Raw genomic sequence first — 15,098 nt, 5'->3', positions numbered from 1 at the left:
TTATTGAACATTTATTCACAAATGGACTTTGTATGAAGGGTATATAAATATATCTTAGCAATAAAAAATAAAAGTGGAGTATATAGTACTACTCTCAAAATTTGTCATAATTTCAATTCCTCAGAAATTAAAGAAGCTGATTTAGCATGTATCATGGCCACATCTAGTCTTTTAAGACTGTAGTTAAAGACAATTAGTGTGATATTTTCTAAGAAAACATCAATATTGAAATATTTGTTCGGGCAGGAACAAAATTTATTCTCAATTTTGCTAATTTAAATTTATTAAACTGCATTTTCCTTTTCCTAAATTCTTTGATAACCTAGATAGAGGTTGCAAATACAGGAACATCTTGAGGAATAAAAATAGCTTTTATCAGAATAAAAATCCTGAAGATTGCTGTGCAAACAGTAGAAATCAGGAGTGAAAATAATGGTGTAATTCCTAAACAAACAGAGAAAGAGTTCAGCCTCCTTCAGGAAGAGGAGAAACAGAAAATCAGATTATAAACAACCCTGAAAAGGGGGACCCACATATGTCACTAGGAAACCAACTAATCTGCCTGGCTGAGTTTCATAAAGGCCGGTTTACACTATGCATCTTGACACATGCATCTTGGATGCATGTGTCAAGATTCACAGTGTAAAAGCCCCTTGTTTCAAATTAAATGGGTGTTGCATCTTGAACGATGGAATAGAACTTGTTCTATTCCGTGCTTCAAGATGCATGGAACTGACCAATGAAAAGAAAGGTCAGAGTTGAGATTGAATCATAAGCCATATTTTCCTTCATATAATTGCAAAAATAGGCTCAAGATAAACAAAAAACAGAAAATACTGATTAAAACTACTATTAGGAAAACTTATTTGACTATTATAATATAGAGGGGGTTTTGTTTTGGAATAAATATAAATTATATCTTCCAAGAATTGTCATAAAAAGGAAAATAAGAATGATTTGTTCAGCTATAAATAAATGTGGAAATGAAATTTGAAGGTATTATTATTTTTTTAAGTAGATAAATTTCATCTTTACAAAGTATTCTAAAGATGCATGCATCAAGACACATAGTGTAAATAAGAAGATGCATGCATCAAAATTGAAGCATGTGTTTAGATGCATGTGTCAAGATGCATAGTGTAAACCGGCCTTAAGGGTGGAGAAATGGGCACATTTAATTAAGGTGTATTATGGTTATAATCAAAATTCTTACATTCTCCGTTGTGCACGTTAGAGAACAAATGTTGATCCATTTGTTGACATTTGAGAGGAATATTCAAAATATTGCTACAAATATTTTTTATTTATTTTTCATCTTTCCATTGAAAAGAATATAAAAAAAATGGCCATATACATTTGTATATTGTACATCATTTCTTGAATATCCACCTATTCCCAAGATACTTATTAGAGAAAAAATTTCTGTGGCTTATTTTTTGGAGTAATTTTGTCTTTCAAATGAAGCATTTAAAATGTTTTTTTTTTGTTTTGTTTTGTTTTGTTTTGTTTTGTTTTGTTTTTTTTTGTCAAAGATTCAATGAAAACAAGGGTTGGATTTTCCTTTTTAAAGCCAGTTTTTTAGGTGAATATGAGAACCAAAGGGGTAGAAAAAATAACAGCAAAATCTTTTATGCCTTTAGAATTTTCACCTAGCTTACCCCATCCCCCCTTAAAAAAAAAAAATTAAATACATGCTTCCGCTGATAAACCTGGTGAATTCTGGGTGATTTGATTCACACTTTTTGTTGAGAACTTCTCTGTGAACTTGAAGTAGCAGCTTTTAATCTCCGAATGTGATTACAAACCCATGTTTCTTCTCATTATCGTAGTCCATTGGATGCATTTTATCACAGGCCTGTAGAGAGGCTAGTTTTTATCATAAGTTGAGCTTGTTATGGGAAATGATAATGAACTTTTGAAGCTGAAATTTTCAACACAATATTTTGAAAAGTATTGAATGTAAATTTAATATGCAGGACCAGATTTTCTGGAGAAGAGTAAATGTGTTTATAGAATTTGTTTAAAGATTTTTTTTTGCATACTGTGCTTTTGGACCTTTTTGTTTCCAAAGGTGTAAAAAAAAATTAATATTTTTTTGTTGGAATATGAAGAGAAGAGTATCTAAATGGATGGATTGTGATTTGGGATCTTGCTATATTAGCTGTCTTCACAGCAACGTTAACGAGCATCTACGGTAAATTGTCTTTTTTGATATAAAATTAATAACTGGCTTCCTGTTTATCTTGAGGTAATCACCTTCATCAGTTTCTGGCACTAAATCATGTATTGTTTACAAGTTATTAAGACACTGTTAGGCTTTGTTTTAAGGGGGTCTGATCCTGAATTTTTGCAATAAACAGTTTAAAATTTTTAACAAGTTGCAATATGTGAGGCAATGAATTAATGTCCTTGAACCGCTGGAAGCTTCAGTTTGACTTTGATGTTGTATTGTAAGATAACTGGGTTAGTTAATTGTTTAGCTTATAGACACAGTTTGCCAGACAAGGTCTTAAATGAATTATTAACTAGTCTGAAATGCAGCCACAGCGGGAGAAATGGCTGGTAATTGTTAAGGCCTGTGTTTACTAACCTTCACCTTTGACCTCTCCTAAGATTGTTTGTCACTGGAGATACATTATGATTGATTGAAAAATCAGGGAGAATTTTTCATCACTAAGATTTACATTAGTTAAAATTTTAAAATTTCAAGTTTTGAAATTCGCATTGAGAATTGTAAACATGCAATATTAGGCTGCAGGTACTGTTTGTATAAACTGCAACATTTCTGGTTAGACCCTGAGTTTAGAAGATGCTGACCTTATAAGCCTTCTTAAATTTAACCTTTGATCTTCCTTTAGCCACCATGAGTTCTGGATCTTTGTTGCCTTAAGTTTGTTGTTCACAGGATTTGAGCAATCATTCACTACTTGTTATCTTCTGAGACTTTCTCAAAACAATTCCATTTCCATAATTTTTTAAGAAGATGTTTTTCATAAAGTACAATCATGTATAGTTATAAGTAAGTAAAATGTGCCCAGTTGTAAATGAACTTGAATTGCTGTGTCATGTCCATCTGTCTGTCTATCTGTTGAGATGCATGTATTGTAATGATTGCATGTATCTTCCCCTTTGGGCATTTACGTAATCTTAGATCTGTAACTTTTGAGGCAAAAACATGTTTATACAAAAACAAAATTACTATTACACTTTAACAATTGTAAGTATATAAGTAGATATTGCAGTGAGTAACACTGCAGCATGCATGCTTCCTGGTTTTGATGTGAGAGCTTGGCTTCAGTATCTTTGTGTGATCTAGGGCAGACTTCAAAACATCTGTTCTTCCTGTATAATCTCTAACATGTAAACATGGAAGACTTCAGTGCAGTGTTCTGCTCTATGTCAATCAGCAACTAGACATTTATTACGCTGAGTAAACTCGTGACGAAATTACGGAGGAATTCTCGAACAATAACGCAGCAGTTCTGTGCGGAGTTTGAAATTTTAGTATTAGCTATTAAATTTTAAAAGTCTAAATAGCAGAAAATGGAGCTTGCTATGAAATATATGGAGATAATTAACAAACAGTATTCAGGCTTAAAAGTCCATTTAACAATACAAAATAGGAGCGCACAATAAACACGTACACAGGAGATTTTTCAAAATACATGAATACCCCGTTAATAAAAATAACTAGATGGGTAGCATCATTCTAAATGAGATATTTATTTCTTTATTACCAAATTTATCATACAACTTCATGAATTAAATCATTAATTATTTACATTGAACTTGATATCCCAGCTAATTTTTCATTTTTAAAACACCTCTAATGGTAATTTAAAGGGAAGTAAATGAATTGGATGACAGGTTGATCATAAACAAGCGTAATAGTGTCAATTTCATTTCAATATAACACATTTTTGTATTGTTTGAATAAAGGAATATATGGATCAAACTATGAAGGTCCGATTTCCTATATGCACACAATTATGTAGGCATTGAGACACCTAATATTTGTGATGCGCTGTAAAATTCAGGGAATATTGAATGATGATATAACTGAATAATATGATTATAATAGAAAAAAGGAAAAAATACAATGCATATTTGAGCTTACTTAAGTTTCTGTCAAAGTGAGGTAATTTGCAGACTTATTGAGTTTACAAGACAGATGAGATTTTAGCTATATTCACAAAACTTTGAGATACTACTTTCAACAATCAATGAACTTAAACCTTAAACTCAATATGTCATTAGCCAAAACTGGATGGTCATTCATTTGCATATATTGTTATTTCATGTTTGAGGGTTGAGGTTTTCATGCCCCGCAATTATCACCTCGGCCAAAATGCCCACACAGTATAAAATAAGGAATATATTATAAGTAGATGAGACTGTGTCTCTTTGCAACAATCTGAGAATTGAATTTGAATTGTGAGGTAAAGATTATAAGTTGATCATGAGACTTTATATGAATGCATTACTGTGTAATAGATTAAATTTTACATAATAACTTACTGATTAAAATGATTTAATAGTTACAAGTAAGAGTAGTTGATGGTCGAAGTGACAAATTCCTGTTTGTTTTTTTAGGAAGGCTATTTCTAAGAGCACATTCAGCAATACAAACTACCTTCATCCGAGTCATGCGGAGTCGGGATTCAGGAGGAGAGAACTCCGGTCGACGGTGGACTGGGCGGTGAGTTATCATTCCTGATTGGATCATGTACAGAAGGGTTGCAATTTGATCAATCGTTAATTTGATTCCTGTTAGTTTTTCCCATCAGATATTTTAAATTACCAGTAAGTTCTCAAAGAGTATTGAGTCTACAGGAAAGAGTATTTGCTCTAGAGTTTCATATCGAGGAGTTGATCCTTAAATGGCTACTTTGATTTCATTATGTAGTTGCATACCAAGTAGAGTACAACCCTTGATTAGGCCCTCAGTGCTAGCCTAAATTTGCATTTTGGCAAGTGGTGCCGCTTCAATATGAGTGAAACATTCTTGGAGGGACATTGCAAACACACAAAAAGTATTAAAAGAAATGTATGTAGCAGAGAGGCACTTGTCACTTCATGTAGCAGTGCATGGCACAACTAAAATGTCAATTCTTGCTTGAATTCAATTGCCTTTTGGAAAAAAAAATATTGTTATACCTTTATAAAATTGTAAATCAGGTTTTTAATGTTTTGCTGAGCGGGCATAAAAAAATCGATGTTGGACCGCTGATTGTTGGCCGCTCGGAGAGATGGTGGCTTACGTCACATATGAGTGAAACATTCTTCTTTGGTTTTAAATAGTGACAGATTGCAAACACACAAAATACATGTATTAAAAAATATATAATCAAATGAAAGGTATAACAGAGACTAGCATTGAACTGAAAGAATTCAAAAATGACATTTGATAGTGACCACTTCATGTGACTGCATATTTGAATTGCCTATTGGAAAAAAAATAATGTTGTTGTCAGAAGGTTATTTATTGTAGACACCAAGGGAGGGTAGGCTGAGGCTTAGGAATCTAAAACTTCAATATGCTTACATAATTTCAGCTCACATGATCTCAGTCTTTTTCCATGAGAATTTTTTCTGTAAACTTGTGGCTGAAGTCTGGGTTTTATGGTTGGCCAATAAGGGAGTCACTTGTCGACTTTTTGTTTACCCATTTCTGTGCAGTTCCTGAAATGTCAAAAGGACATATTCATTTTGAACAGTTTATCTCCAGCTTTAAAATGTCTATCTGTCTCACTAGCAAGATCTTCTCTTGAAAAATGTTAATTATACATATTGTTTCAATTAAAAGTTTTCAACACACATATGCCCCAACTGTATATATGATTTTTCTTTCTATTTTAGGATCAGGCGGTCAATAGTGATCACTTGTGGGTGGACACTAATGCCTCGGGTGACTACTGCTACGCCATGGAACCAGATTGTCTGGTACGTTGTCAGGTTCTTAACATATTTATAATAAAGAATGCTATATAACCCTCTACTGATGGGGATGCAAGGCAATGGGTAAAAGTTCAGTGGATAACAATTGGATTTTGAACTTGTGTGATTGTAAAGTAGATTGTTCATTTCATTACGATGAACTGTAAATGTGGCAGACATTGAAAAGATTTATATATATCTATATATGTCATATATAGCATTAAAAAGTTTAAAATATTTTCGCCTTTTTCCTCCTTATCATTGGTTTGCAAATTTAAAACCAGAAGAATTTAAAAAAACACAGTATGAATTCTTAAATAGAAATGTAGGCAAATTTAAAATGGAGCAAAATTGTTTTTAACCAAATGATTAATCATCGAATATAAAGTATTTTATTATAATTATTTTTTGACAATTTTAGATAACATGAAAGTTTAATTCAGTGTTTGTATATTTATATTACTCTGTATACAGTATTTCAGCAGTGCAAAAGTGAACACTCTCAGAGCAAGTGATTCCTCAATAAAAAGTAAAAGAGTCCATAAAATTGTTCCTTTCTTTACAGTCATGTGAGAAGATTAACTTTTCAATTAATTTATTGATTTTGATTGACCAGTATGTCCCCAATAAATAAATTTAAAAAAATATCGTTTTCTGATTGTGAAAATTTGGTGGGGAAATTTTGTCTTTTCAAAGTTTAAAGAAAAAAATCATCGAAAAAGATAATTCTATTCCATAGTGTGTAGAGCTTTAATGCCAAAGGAATTGAAGTTTACAACCAGCGATCTTCATTTATAAGCCTTGGAATTGATTTAAAACTTACCATGAGAAAATGTTGTAATACAGTAAAATTTCGCTATAACAACCCTCCAAGGAGGTGGATTAGAAACTCCTTATAAAATTAATTCCTATTAAATGTATCTCATTAGATTTTTATTGTGTTGTGCAATTTCAGAGAGTCATCATTACATTGTGCATTTTTTGCCAGCTTAATGATCAGTCCTAGGAATTGGTTTTTATCTTTTTGTCATGACTAAGAGCAATTCATGTGATGAAAACATGTATTCCTATCCATATTTGGTAAAGTTTGGTCCTACTGCTACTTGCACAATGTAGTGCAAATAAATAGTACCGTTAGAGTGCAAGGTTCATTAGGTATTGTGGTTTAATTTGCAGATAATCAAGGATGATAGTTGTACTCTATGGAGAAGAGAGAGGATTTTTTTTTAAGAATGTTCAAAGGAAAATTAATCCACAAAAAGGAAAGCTTTAAAAATTATACAGTGTATTACAAAAGATTTCTTTTCCGGAAGAGGCAATAATGCAGAAATATTAATGTGTCCTGTTTAAAAATTTAAAAATGAATCATTTATTGAGAGCTTTTGATTTCTATTAATGTTAAATGAAATATTGTTTTAATCTGCTGATATCTTCAAAAGATTTTTTTTTTTGTAGTGTTAATTTTTTAATGAGTGCACATGCCAAGAACTGTTATACTATGAAATGGGCAAGGGTTCCCTTTTACTGTAGTTGCTGTTATATGGTAGAGGGTCACCACTTCTCATAGGACTTTTGAAAATATACCTTATGGGAATGTTAATTACAAGAATCTTTTGTGCTTTCCATGCTGCATGTATAAACGACTATGTTTCCAAATGCATTTCCAAATGCCATTTACATCCCCCCCCCCCCCCCTTTACCAAAAAAAAAACCCTTAGATACATGTGCAGGAAGCTGACTAAAAGTTATGCTTTAAGTCCTGATACTAAGGTGATGCCTCCAATCTCTAATCACTATGACAGAGGAGCATACACAGTTTACGTACTGTAACAGAGTATACATATGAAGAGTTAAATATCTGTAAGCATTTCAGAACTAAAGGTGATATATAAATACTGCAGCCTTTCAATGTATTTACAGATATCTGTATTAATTATGAAAAAAGCTGCATCACACTGCATTTTATTAACATTTATTTGGTATGAGGCTAAGCTTCACAAGTATATTTGTTTGGATATTATTCCTTTTTTAAAAAATATTTTGATTTTCCTTGGATTTGAAGGGAATAGACTATATTGTGGAAAAAAAGAAAAGTAAATTGGTACATGTAACTTTGTAGCAGCTGCCTTCCATAATACTGGAGGTGCTTCATTGTCCGATGGAAAGATGTATCCTCAATCCATCTCCATTTTAAACTGCTGCAATGTTTCTGCATTATTGGCCATCAGTATGGGAGTCAATTCTTTCATTAAAAACGGAAATTGATGGATTAGACGAGAGTATTTCCACTGAATTCTGAGATTTAGCTGCGACTTGAGGCAAATTTCTCTTTATTAGGCTGATTATTTTCCCCCAAAGTTACCAACCAAATTGATTATTGGAATTGAAATTAGTGAAGAAATTTGTTTATGCGTAGCAGGGGAGTAGTGTTTTTGACTTGTGTGATCTGCGCTTGCACTTGGGTTCGAAAAGTGTTAATCCAGATAACGAATTTAAGGATATATTTTCAGAGTGCCATAAAACGCGAGAGAGAAAATATACTGTGACCGATTCTTGCCTGTTTTATCTATCCAATTTTATGCAGTAATAAGTTTAGCATTTGTAGCTCAGCTGATTTATCTGTGGAGTGAAGTCCTCTGGGACTATTTTTATAATGGGAATGTTATAGGTTTAGTGTGGAATGCTATCAAAGCATCTGACCTGGTCTGTTATATTGACGGACAAGTGGATGAAAATTAATGAAATAAGTACGAAATGTGATCCTAATATAAGTAGTTTAGTATTAGGTGATCACGTTTTTATAGGGTAATGGAAAATTGTATGTTTCTGTTGAAAACCTCCGAGGAATTGAGGCACAGATGTATGGAATAGGTGGCATTTAAAACAATTAGACTGAAACCATGAAGCTGAAATAAATAACATGAAATTGTTGACGTAAATCAAATTTTCGGCATTAGCATGGGACTAGATGAAGACTTGTGATAGATTTAACGTTTTCGTTAATACTAAAATGTTGTTTTATGACAAAAAGGCTATGAACAAATTATGGTCCAATATTGCTACCATTATCAGTTTCAAATGTGGAAAATATGCCAACAATCAAACAAAATAAATGGAATTGGCATTTTTTTTTCTAATATTGAAAATTATCTTTATAGTAACTTAGTCCATAGTGTCCTGGTAATTTATTATAACAGTTTTTTTTCTATTGCAGAAAACGGGACCAAGGAAAAAATGTATTGCTTGCAAGATTGTGGCTCATACAATGTGTATTCCTGTCTTAGAAAAGGTACATATATGTTAAAACATAAAATTAATAATTGTATTAACCTGTTTCTTTAGTGTCATCGCATCAAGTTAATCATATTATAACCCCCACCCTGTAAATGTAAATAAAAAAGGGGATGTGAATCATAGTGCATTGAACTCAACCTTGTCCATCATTCTGTGCAATTCTGTCTGGACAGTAACTTTTTAATAGAGAAACATTGAAAGCTAATGGCAATAGACTGTATAATGACCTGATCATGCAGATGTCATGTCGTGTACTAGAGCCAAGGTCACTACAGCAAACTCGCAGAAAAAGTGAAGAATTTGTGTCTGGCCGATAACTTTATAAAAGAGATACAATTGAATCTCAAACCTAGCATAGAGATTGCTGACTTTGACCAAAGGTCACAATAAGCAGGCTCCAGGTCAATGACTGAGAGAAAAAAAAAAACATGATTGGTCCGTGATCAAACATTGGTCTGTAACTTTCTCACAAATTCGGCAACAATGTCTTGTTGGTTGTCATAACCTTGACCTCAGCTTATTTGGACAAAGTTAAGGTCATTTAAAGAAAGATGTATTTTGGCACTGAAGGAGGCTTGTGGATCAACAAATTAACCACAAATTAACCACCAGATTTAACTTATTTCTTTAGATATAGTATCTTTAGCTGTCAACTATCATTTGGCAAAGAAAAATATTCATACATTTTAGTTTTAAAATTTGATCATTTTTGTATATTTTTATATGGAGCTCTTCTTCCAAAAGAGATTGAAAAAGTTTGAGATGGATATAATTTTGTGAGCTAATCATGCTAATCATTGTTTTTTTAAACACATCTATTTCTTGAGTAATTTTCTTTTGTACTAAATAGTTGACAGAGAAGAGGTTTTTAATTCCAATTCTTCCTTTGAGTAATTGAAGCACCCAGAATGTTACCATTATTCATTTCTTTGTTCAGTAAGAGACTGAACATTTCCACTTTTCAATTTCTATTTCCTCAAAGCTTTAATCTAGTCTTGTTAAGCCGATGCATACTAATGATGTCAAAATGTTCATTGTGTTTCAAACAGATTAAAAGGTTTTGAGATTTCAAAGGTTTTAATTGAAAAAAGGCTTTTAATTTTGAACGGGATCCAAGACTTTGTCATTTCACTTCACAAAAGTAATATACTCTTTCATCAAATCATCTAGGATTCTTTTTCTGATCACATTTTGAAGTTGACTGATGTTTCTACAAATGAAGGATCATGCTTTCTTTTAAGGAAAGATGAATAAAAATTAATGTAAAATCACTAATTTCCATAGAAGTTTAATTTTCATTGTTTAGTGTAGTTTCATATTTGATTGAGGCCCTCAGGAGGTAGGGTGGGACAACAGAAATATGATCTAAGTTTATTAAGTGTGAAAATCTAGGGAAAAAAATTTCTGATGAACAGTAAGGATATCAGAAATCAGGTGAGTGTTGCTATCCACAAGCCTCTTTTTTGGTCATCATGATGGTCAAGTGACGTTATAGCCTTAATAGTCAGTAAAAAAAGTGATAGCTAGAAGTTATAAGTAGAAAATAAAACAAGCAGAAGAATAGTCTGCTGCAGAAAAGACATTAGGTGGGATTTATAGCTGTCAGTTAAAAAAATGTACAAAGACTACCAGGTAGATACAGTGCACATGACATGCAAGACTTCTGTATTAATGTAAAAGAAAACCAGATTGAAAGCTAATTATTTATGGGAGAATAATCGGATATAGCCTGTAAAAGGAAAGAGAATGTTCTGACATCATTGTGTAAGCGGGATATCTTTATTGTAGAGTGACATCAACAATTGATAGATGTTGACACTTATCTTTACAAGACTTTACCATAATCTTGATTTAGTAAAACTTTGTTTCAAATTAGAGTAAGAAATTATCTGATTATAGAGTGTTCCAAGGAAGTCTTGTGTTGCCTGCTTTGTACATGTTGTAGCTTAATTAAAGATGTAAATAAATCTAAGAGTGCTCATGATGAGCTATTTATTTGCTATTAGCATTATAGTTCATGCATTTTTTTCAATGTGAAAGGGGGGAAAAATCATCCACAGATAGTGATATCTTGATAGTGGTAGAATCTTACAATCAAAAAGAAAATGGTTGCCTCCAGCTACCTCACATGAATATTGAAATTATTAGAAGTATTTATCTGTGTAGTATATTTGCCTTTGAAAGAGATTTTTGTTTGTCAGCTTGACTGTAATTGTTAGTCTTAAATGTAAAAAAAAAATTCTATATATTTGTGCTATAAACAGTCAACTATTTATAAAGTGTAGGTCAAAGGTCAAAGATAGGTGTAAGAGACGGACATATGCCATTTAAAGTAATCCCTTAGAATTTCTCTGATCTGCAGGGAGTACATTTAAAAGAAGTACCTTGTATATTCTATGTTGTGTTGTACTTTTGTCAGTGTCCAATTCCTACCCCCCCCCCCCCCCCCCCCCCCACTTTAAACAGAAATTAAATGCACCAGTACATGATGACTGAAGGACCGGTTCACATTTCAAATCAGACACATTTATGTAAGTTTGCTATTTTAGAAGTTCTGCTTGCCTTAGAGACAATCACATCACAATGACAAGATGATGCAGTTAAAAGAACCACAGAAATATTAAGAGATACAATGTCTGTGCAGCTTTTTTTAAGGATTCTCTTTGAATATACTCCTGCAGGACAAATATAGCACATTCATCAGGATAAGGAATGATATATTCATAGAGTAAAAGAAAAAGGATAATTTAGGAATATCTTTGATCTTGCATGTATTCTTGACCAAAAAAAAAAGCTATCAGTTTTAGACGGGAAATATTCAAGATGATTCTCCAGTTAATTTCCTTCTAACCTTTACTAGAATGTGTTCAGTGTAGACATATCCCCCAGATCAATGAAGTCAATGAGACATCAGACAGATTAAATGACAAACTTTCTTTTCTGTGACCAGATATCTCAAATTCATATGATATATGTATCATCAATATATTGAAAAACTTTGGAGTGAACTTGCTTATCAATTGAAAAAAAAAATGAAGGAGGAAAATTGGTTTAAGGTTATAATGGAGTTCATTGACATTACTATCTGTTACAGAGATTTGAAACTTATTATTACTTGTCCCTCAGGGTCAGTTATTGTTCTTCATCGTCCTTGAAGGAAATTCTGAATCTTTCACTGAAAATATTCAGTAAACTCAATTTTAACGAAGTCACTGGGACCTGTGAAATTACTTCGCTATATCTGTAATACGTTATATCCATAAAAGGAAATTTATATAGCTGAGGATCTAAGATCACTTCGCTATATCTGTGAAGTTTGTACACTAAACGAGTTTTATTGTATTACCGGTAATGGAAAAAAGAAAAAAAATGAAATTTTATTAAATTGAAGAAAGACTGGAATATTTTTCAAGATTTGATATTTCCTAAGAAAATCAGACTCATATATTTTTCATTTCAGAAAAATTTGAGATGTAAACCAACATTCCGAGAGGCTGGTGTACGAAATTATCGAGAGGTAAGTACCCCCCCTCCCCCCCCCCCAACCAATATCACATGCAATTTATTGCAGCATCAAAATAGTGCATGATCTTGCTAATAGTAGATAATAAATTCCTATAATCGTGCACCGTATTTTACTAAATAGCTTGTGCTAATTGTAATTGCACCCCATGTTTTGACATTGTAATGTTGTTTGCTGTATAAATCTGTTACGTATGTATTGCTGTCTTACAGGAAAGCGACTCTGAACCTTCGGTACGTCTCTGTTTTTTACAAGCAGATTGTCTGAACCTGTTTTGTGTGTATGTGCGTGTGCGCGTGAACAGCACGCTCTCCTTTTTAACTTGGCTTTGTACTAAACATACCATTTAATGGAACAATCCAATCTTCAATTCCATTCCATTTTGCACTGAACAGCAGCCTTTGATCTTAATTATGATGCAACTGCTAATTAGGCGACACTTTCCTATGTATTTTAATCACCCTATATGCTAAATAACAACATTTAATAACTTTTCTATTTGAACTTAAATAGGCTCAGTAGATGACTCTCTAACAGAACTTAGTGAACAACTTATACTTTTTCAGATCAAACTTTGGAGCATTTTTTGACATCAGAACACAATAACTATATAGAGTATTGCTATCATTAACTTTTGCCAGGGATGTAAGAGGGAGGACATGTTTCTTTACAGTAGCCACCACAAAAATACAAGTTGGCCATCTGTCATCCAACTTTAGTAAGGTGCTACCACCAAAATATCTGACAGCCCCGTAGTACTTTTTGGTAACCAATGGATGCTTATGTGGCCAGCACCAGAAAGCTATGTGATGGCTGCCAGATAATGTTTTATCACAAGGGATTAAATAATCACAAGTGTTCAATCTACAATAATTTTTGGTGTCTGTAAACAGGATACTCTGTTTTTAGAATGGTAATATTTTCAGTTAAAAAAATACAATAGAATAAATATTCTCATGTTTTTTTGATATACACAGTATTTTATCATCAATTACATAATGTAAAAGTAATAAAACATTTTTTGTTCCAGATAAATATGAATTTCATGGTGTACAAATTGGCACAAGCTTATTTAAGACTTCATTTGTAGTGTGCTTGATAAATGATTGTGTTGGGAACAATATATTGGTGCTTTTGATTTGGAATAAGACCTTTGATGGTGATGAAGTAGCTGTGCAGTGTAAATTTGTTTAAAGAAACCCCTGGACATTCATTGTCAATAGAGATTCTCCTCTCACAATAGTAACACCTCATAGTGACAGCCAGGATAAAACATTGTAACAAATCACTTGTATTCATCTTTCTCACAAAATCAGAATGAAATGTGCAGATAATGAATAAAAAAGCTCCCACATTGTAGCTTTTGGCATAATTCTTGTACAAACAGTTTGCATTGGAAATTTTTAGTAATGTCACTCATCTTTGATGTATAAGCCATTTGGGTTGTTAATTTTGGTATCTGTTCTATGTACATAATTTATAATTTGTCATACATTTTATCAAGTAAATGTTTTGAATTTTTCAAAAAGAAATTTTGGCAATATCAAACATTCTGTTATAAGCATGTAATGAAAATTACAATGAAAAATATGGATGTAAAAAACAGAATTCTCATTCCAAATGTCCATAAATATTTTTTATTTGTCATCAAAAGCTTAGTCGTGCAGTTTTACCAATCTGTGACCAGATATTAATCGTTAACCTGTTTGAAAGAAGCTTATTTTACGGTAATATACTCCTGAGTGCACATTAAGTGGACTGAAGACTATTGGATGTTCTGTCACATGTGATATTGCATGGGACATTCACGCGGAGAAGCTAATATCTGCCCCCACATTGTATTGATTTCATTACAGTGCCCAGAGGTTTCCCACTTATTTCAATATATCCCGTCCAATCTCCCCGCTGGGCTCTTTCTCCCTATTTTCCTATTATGGAGACTTGACCTCAAATTGAACCTTTTATTTCCTTTTTCTGATGGTATTAAACAAGCATTTTGATCCTTTAACTAGTCTAATACAGGAATTATTAAGGCTTTTATTTGTCTAAGAATACAATTTAATCTTAAATAATGTAAGGAATTTTTTTTGTTTATGAATTTTAAGACAGAAGGTTTTGTGTATATGTAATATCTACTGCATACAGGGAAATTTTCGCCCCCTAATTTGCCCTAATTACAGGTGGATGAAATTTATCAAAACAGGTCAGATTCAAAGAATAACAGTAAAGATTTCTTAAACAGAACCGTGACTGGGCGAATTTAAAATGGGCAAAATTGTTTTGCAAGTGCAAAAGGGCAAATGAATAACACAAGGCAAAATTAACACTTAATTATACAGTATGT

The 15,098-nt window shown here is 32.4% G+C and overlaps 1 protein-coding gene across 1 annotated transcript in view; it reads left to right on the top strand.

Moving 5' to 3' along the window:
• The window catches only part of LOC134243235 (diacylglycerol kinase zeta-like), a 44,913-nt gene that overhangs the window by 2,382 nt on the left and 27,433 nt on the right, over nucleotides 1-15,098 (top strand). The window contains exons 2-6 of the mRNA XM_062725466.1: nucleotides 4,594-4,699; nucleotides 5,860-5,943; nucleotides 9,152-9,226; nucleotides 12,692-12,748; nucleotides 12,967-12,987. Coding sequence (XP_062581450.1) covers nucleotides 4,594-4,699; nucleotides 5,860-5,943; nucleotides 9,152-9,226; nucleotides 12,692-12,748; nucleotides 12,967-12,987 — 343 coding nt within the window. The remainder of the gene's footprint in view (nucleotides 1-4,593; nucleotides 4,700-5,859; nucleotides 5,944-9,151; nucleotides 9,227-12,691; nucleotides 12,749-12,966; nucleotides 12,988-15,098) is intronic.

This window comes from Saccostrea cucullata, unplaced genomic scaffold (assembly GCF_032062105.1).
Source record: "Saccostrea cucullata isolate Sc308-1 unplaced genomic scaffold, CSIRO_AGI_Scuc_v1 ctg251, whole genome shotgun sequence".
In the NCBI taxonomy this organism is placed as follows: Eukaryota; Metazoa; Mollusca; class Bivalvia; order Ostreida; family Ostreidae; genus Saccostrea; species Saccostrea cuccullata.
The sequence above is the reverse complement of the archived record's forward strand: the minus strand, read 5'-3'. Positions and strand labels throughout refer to the sequence as shown.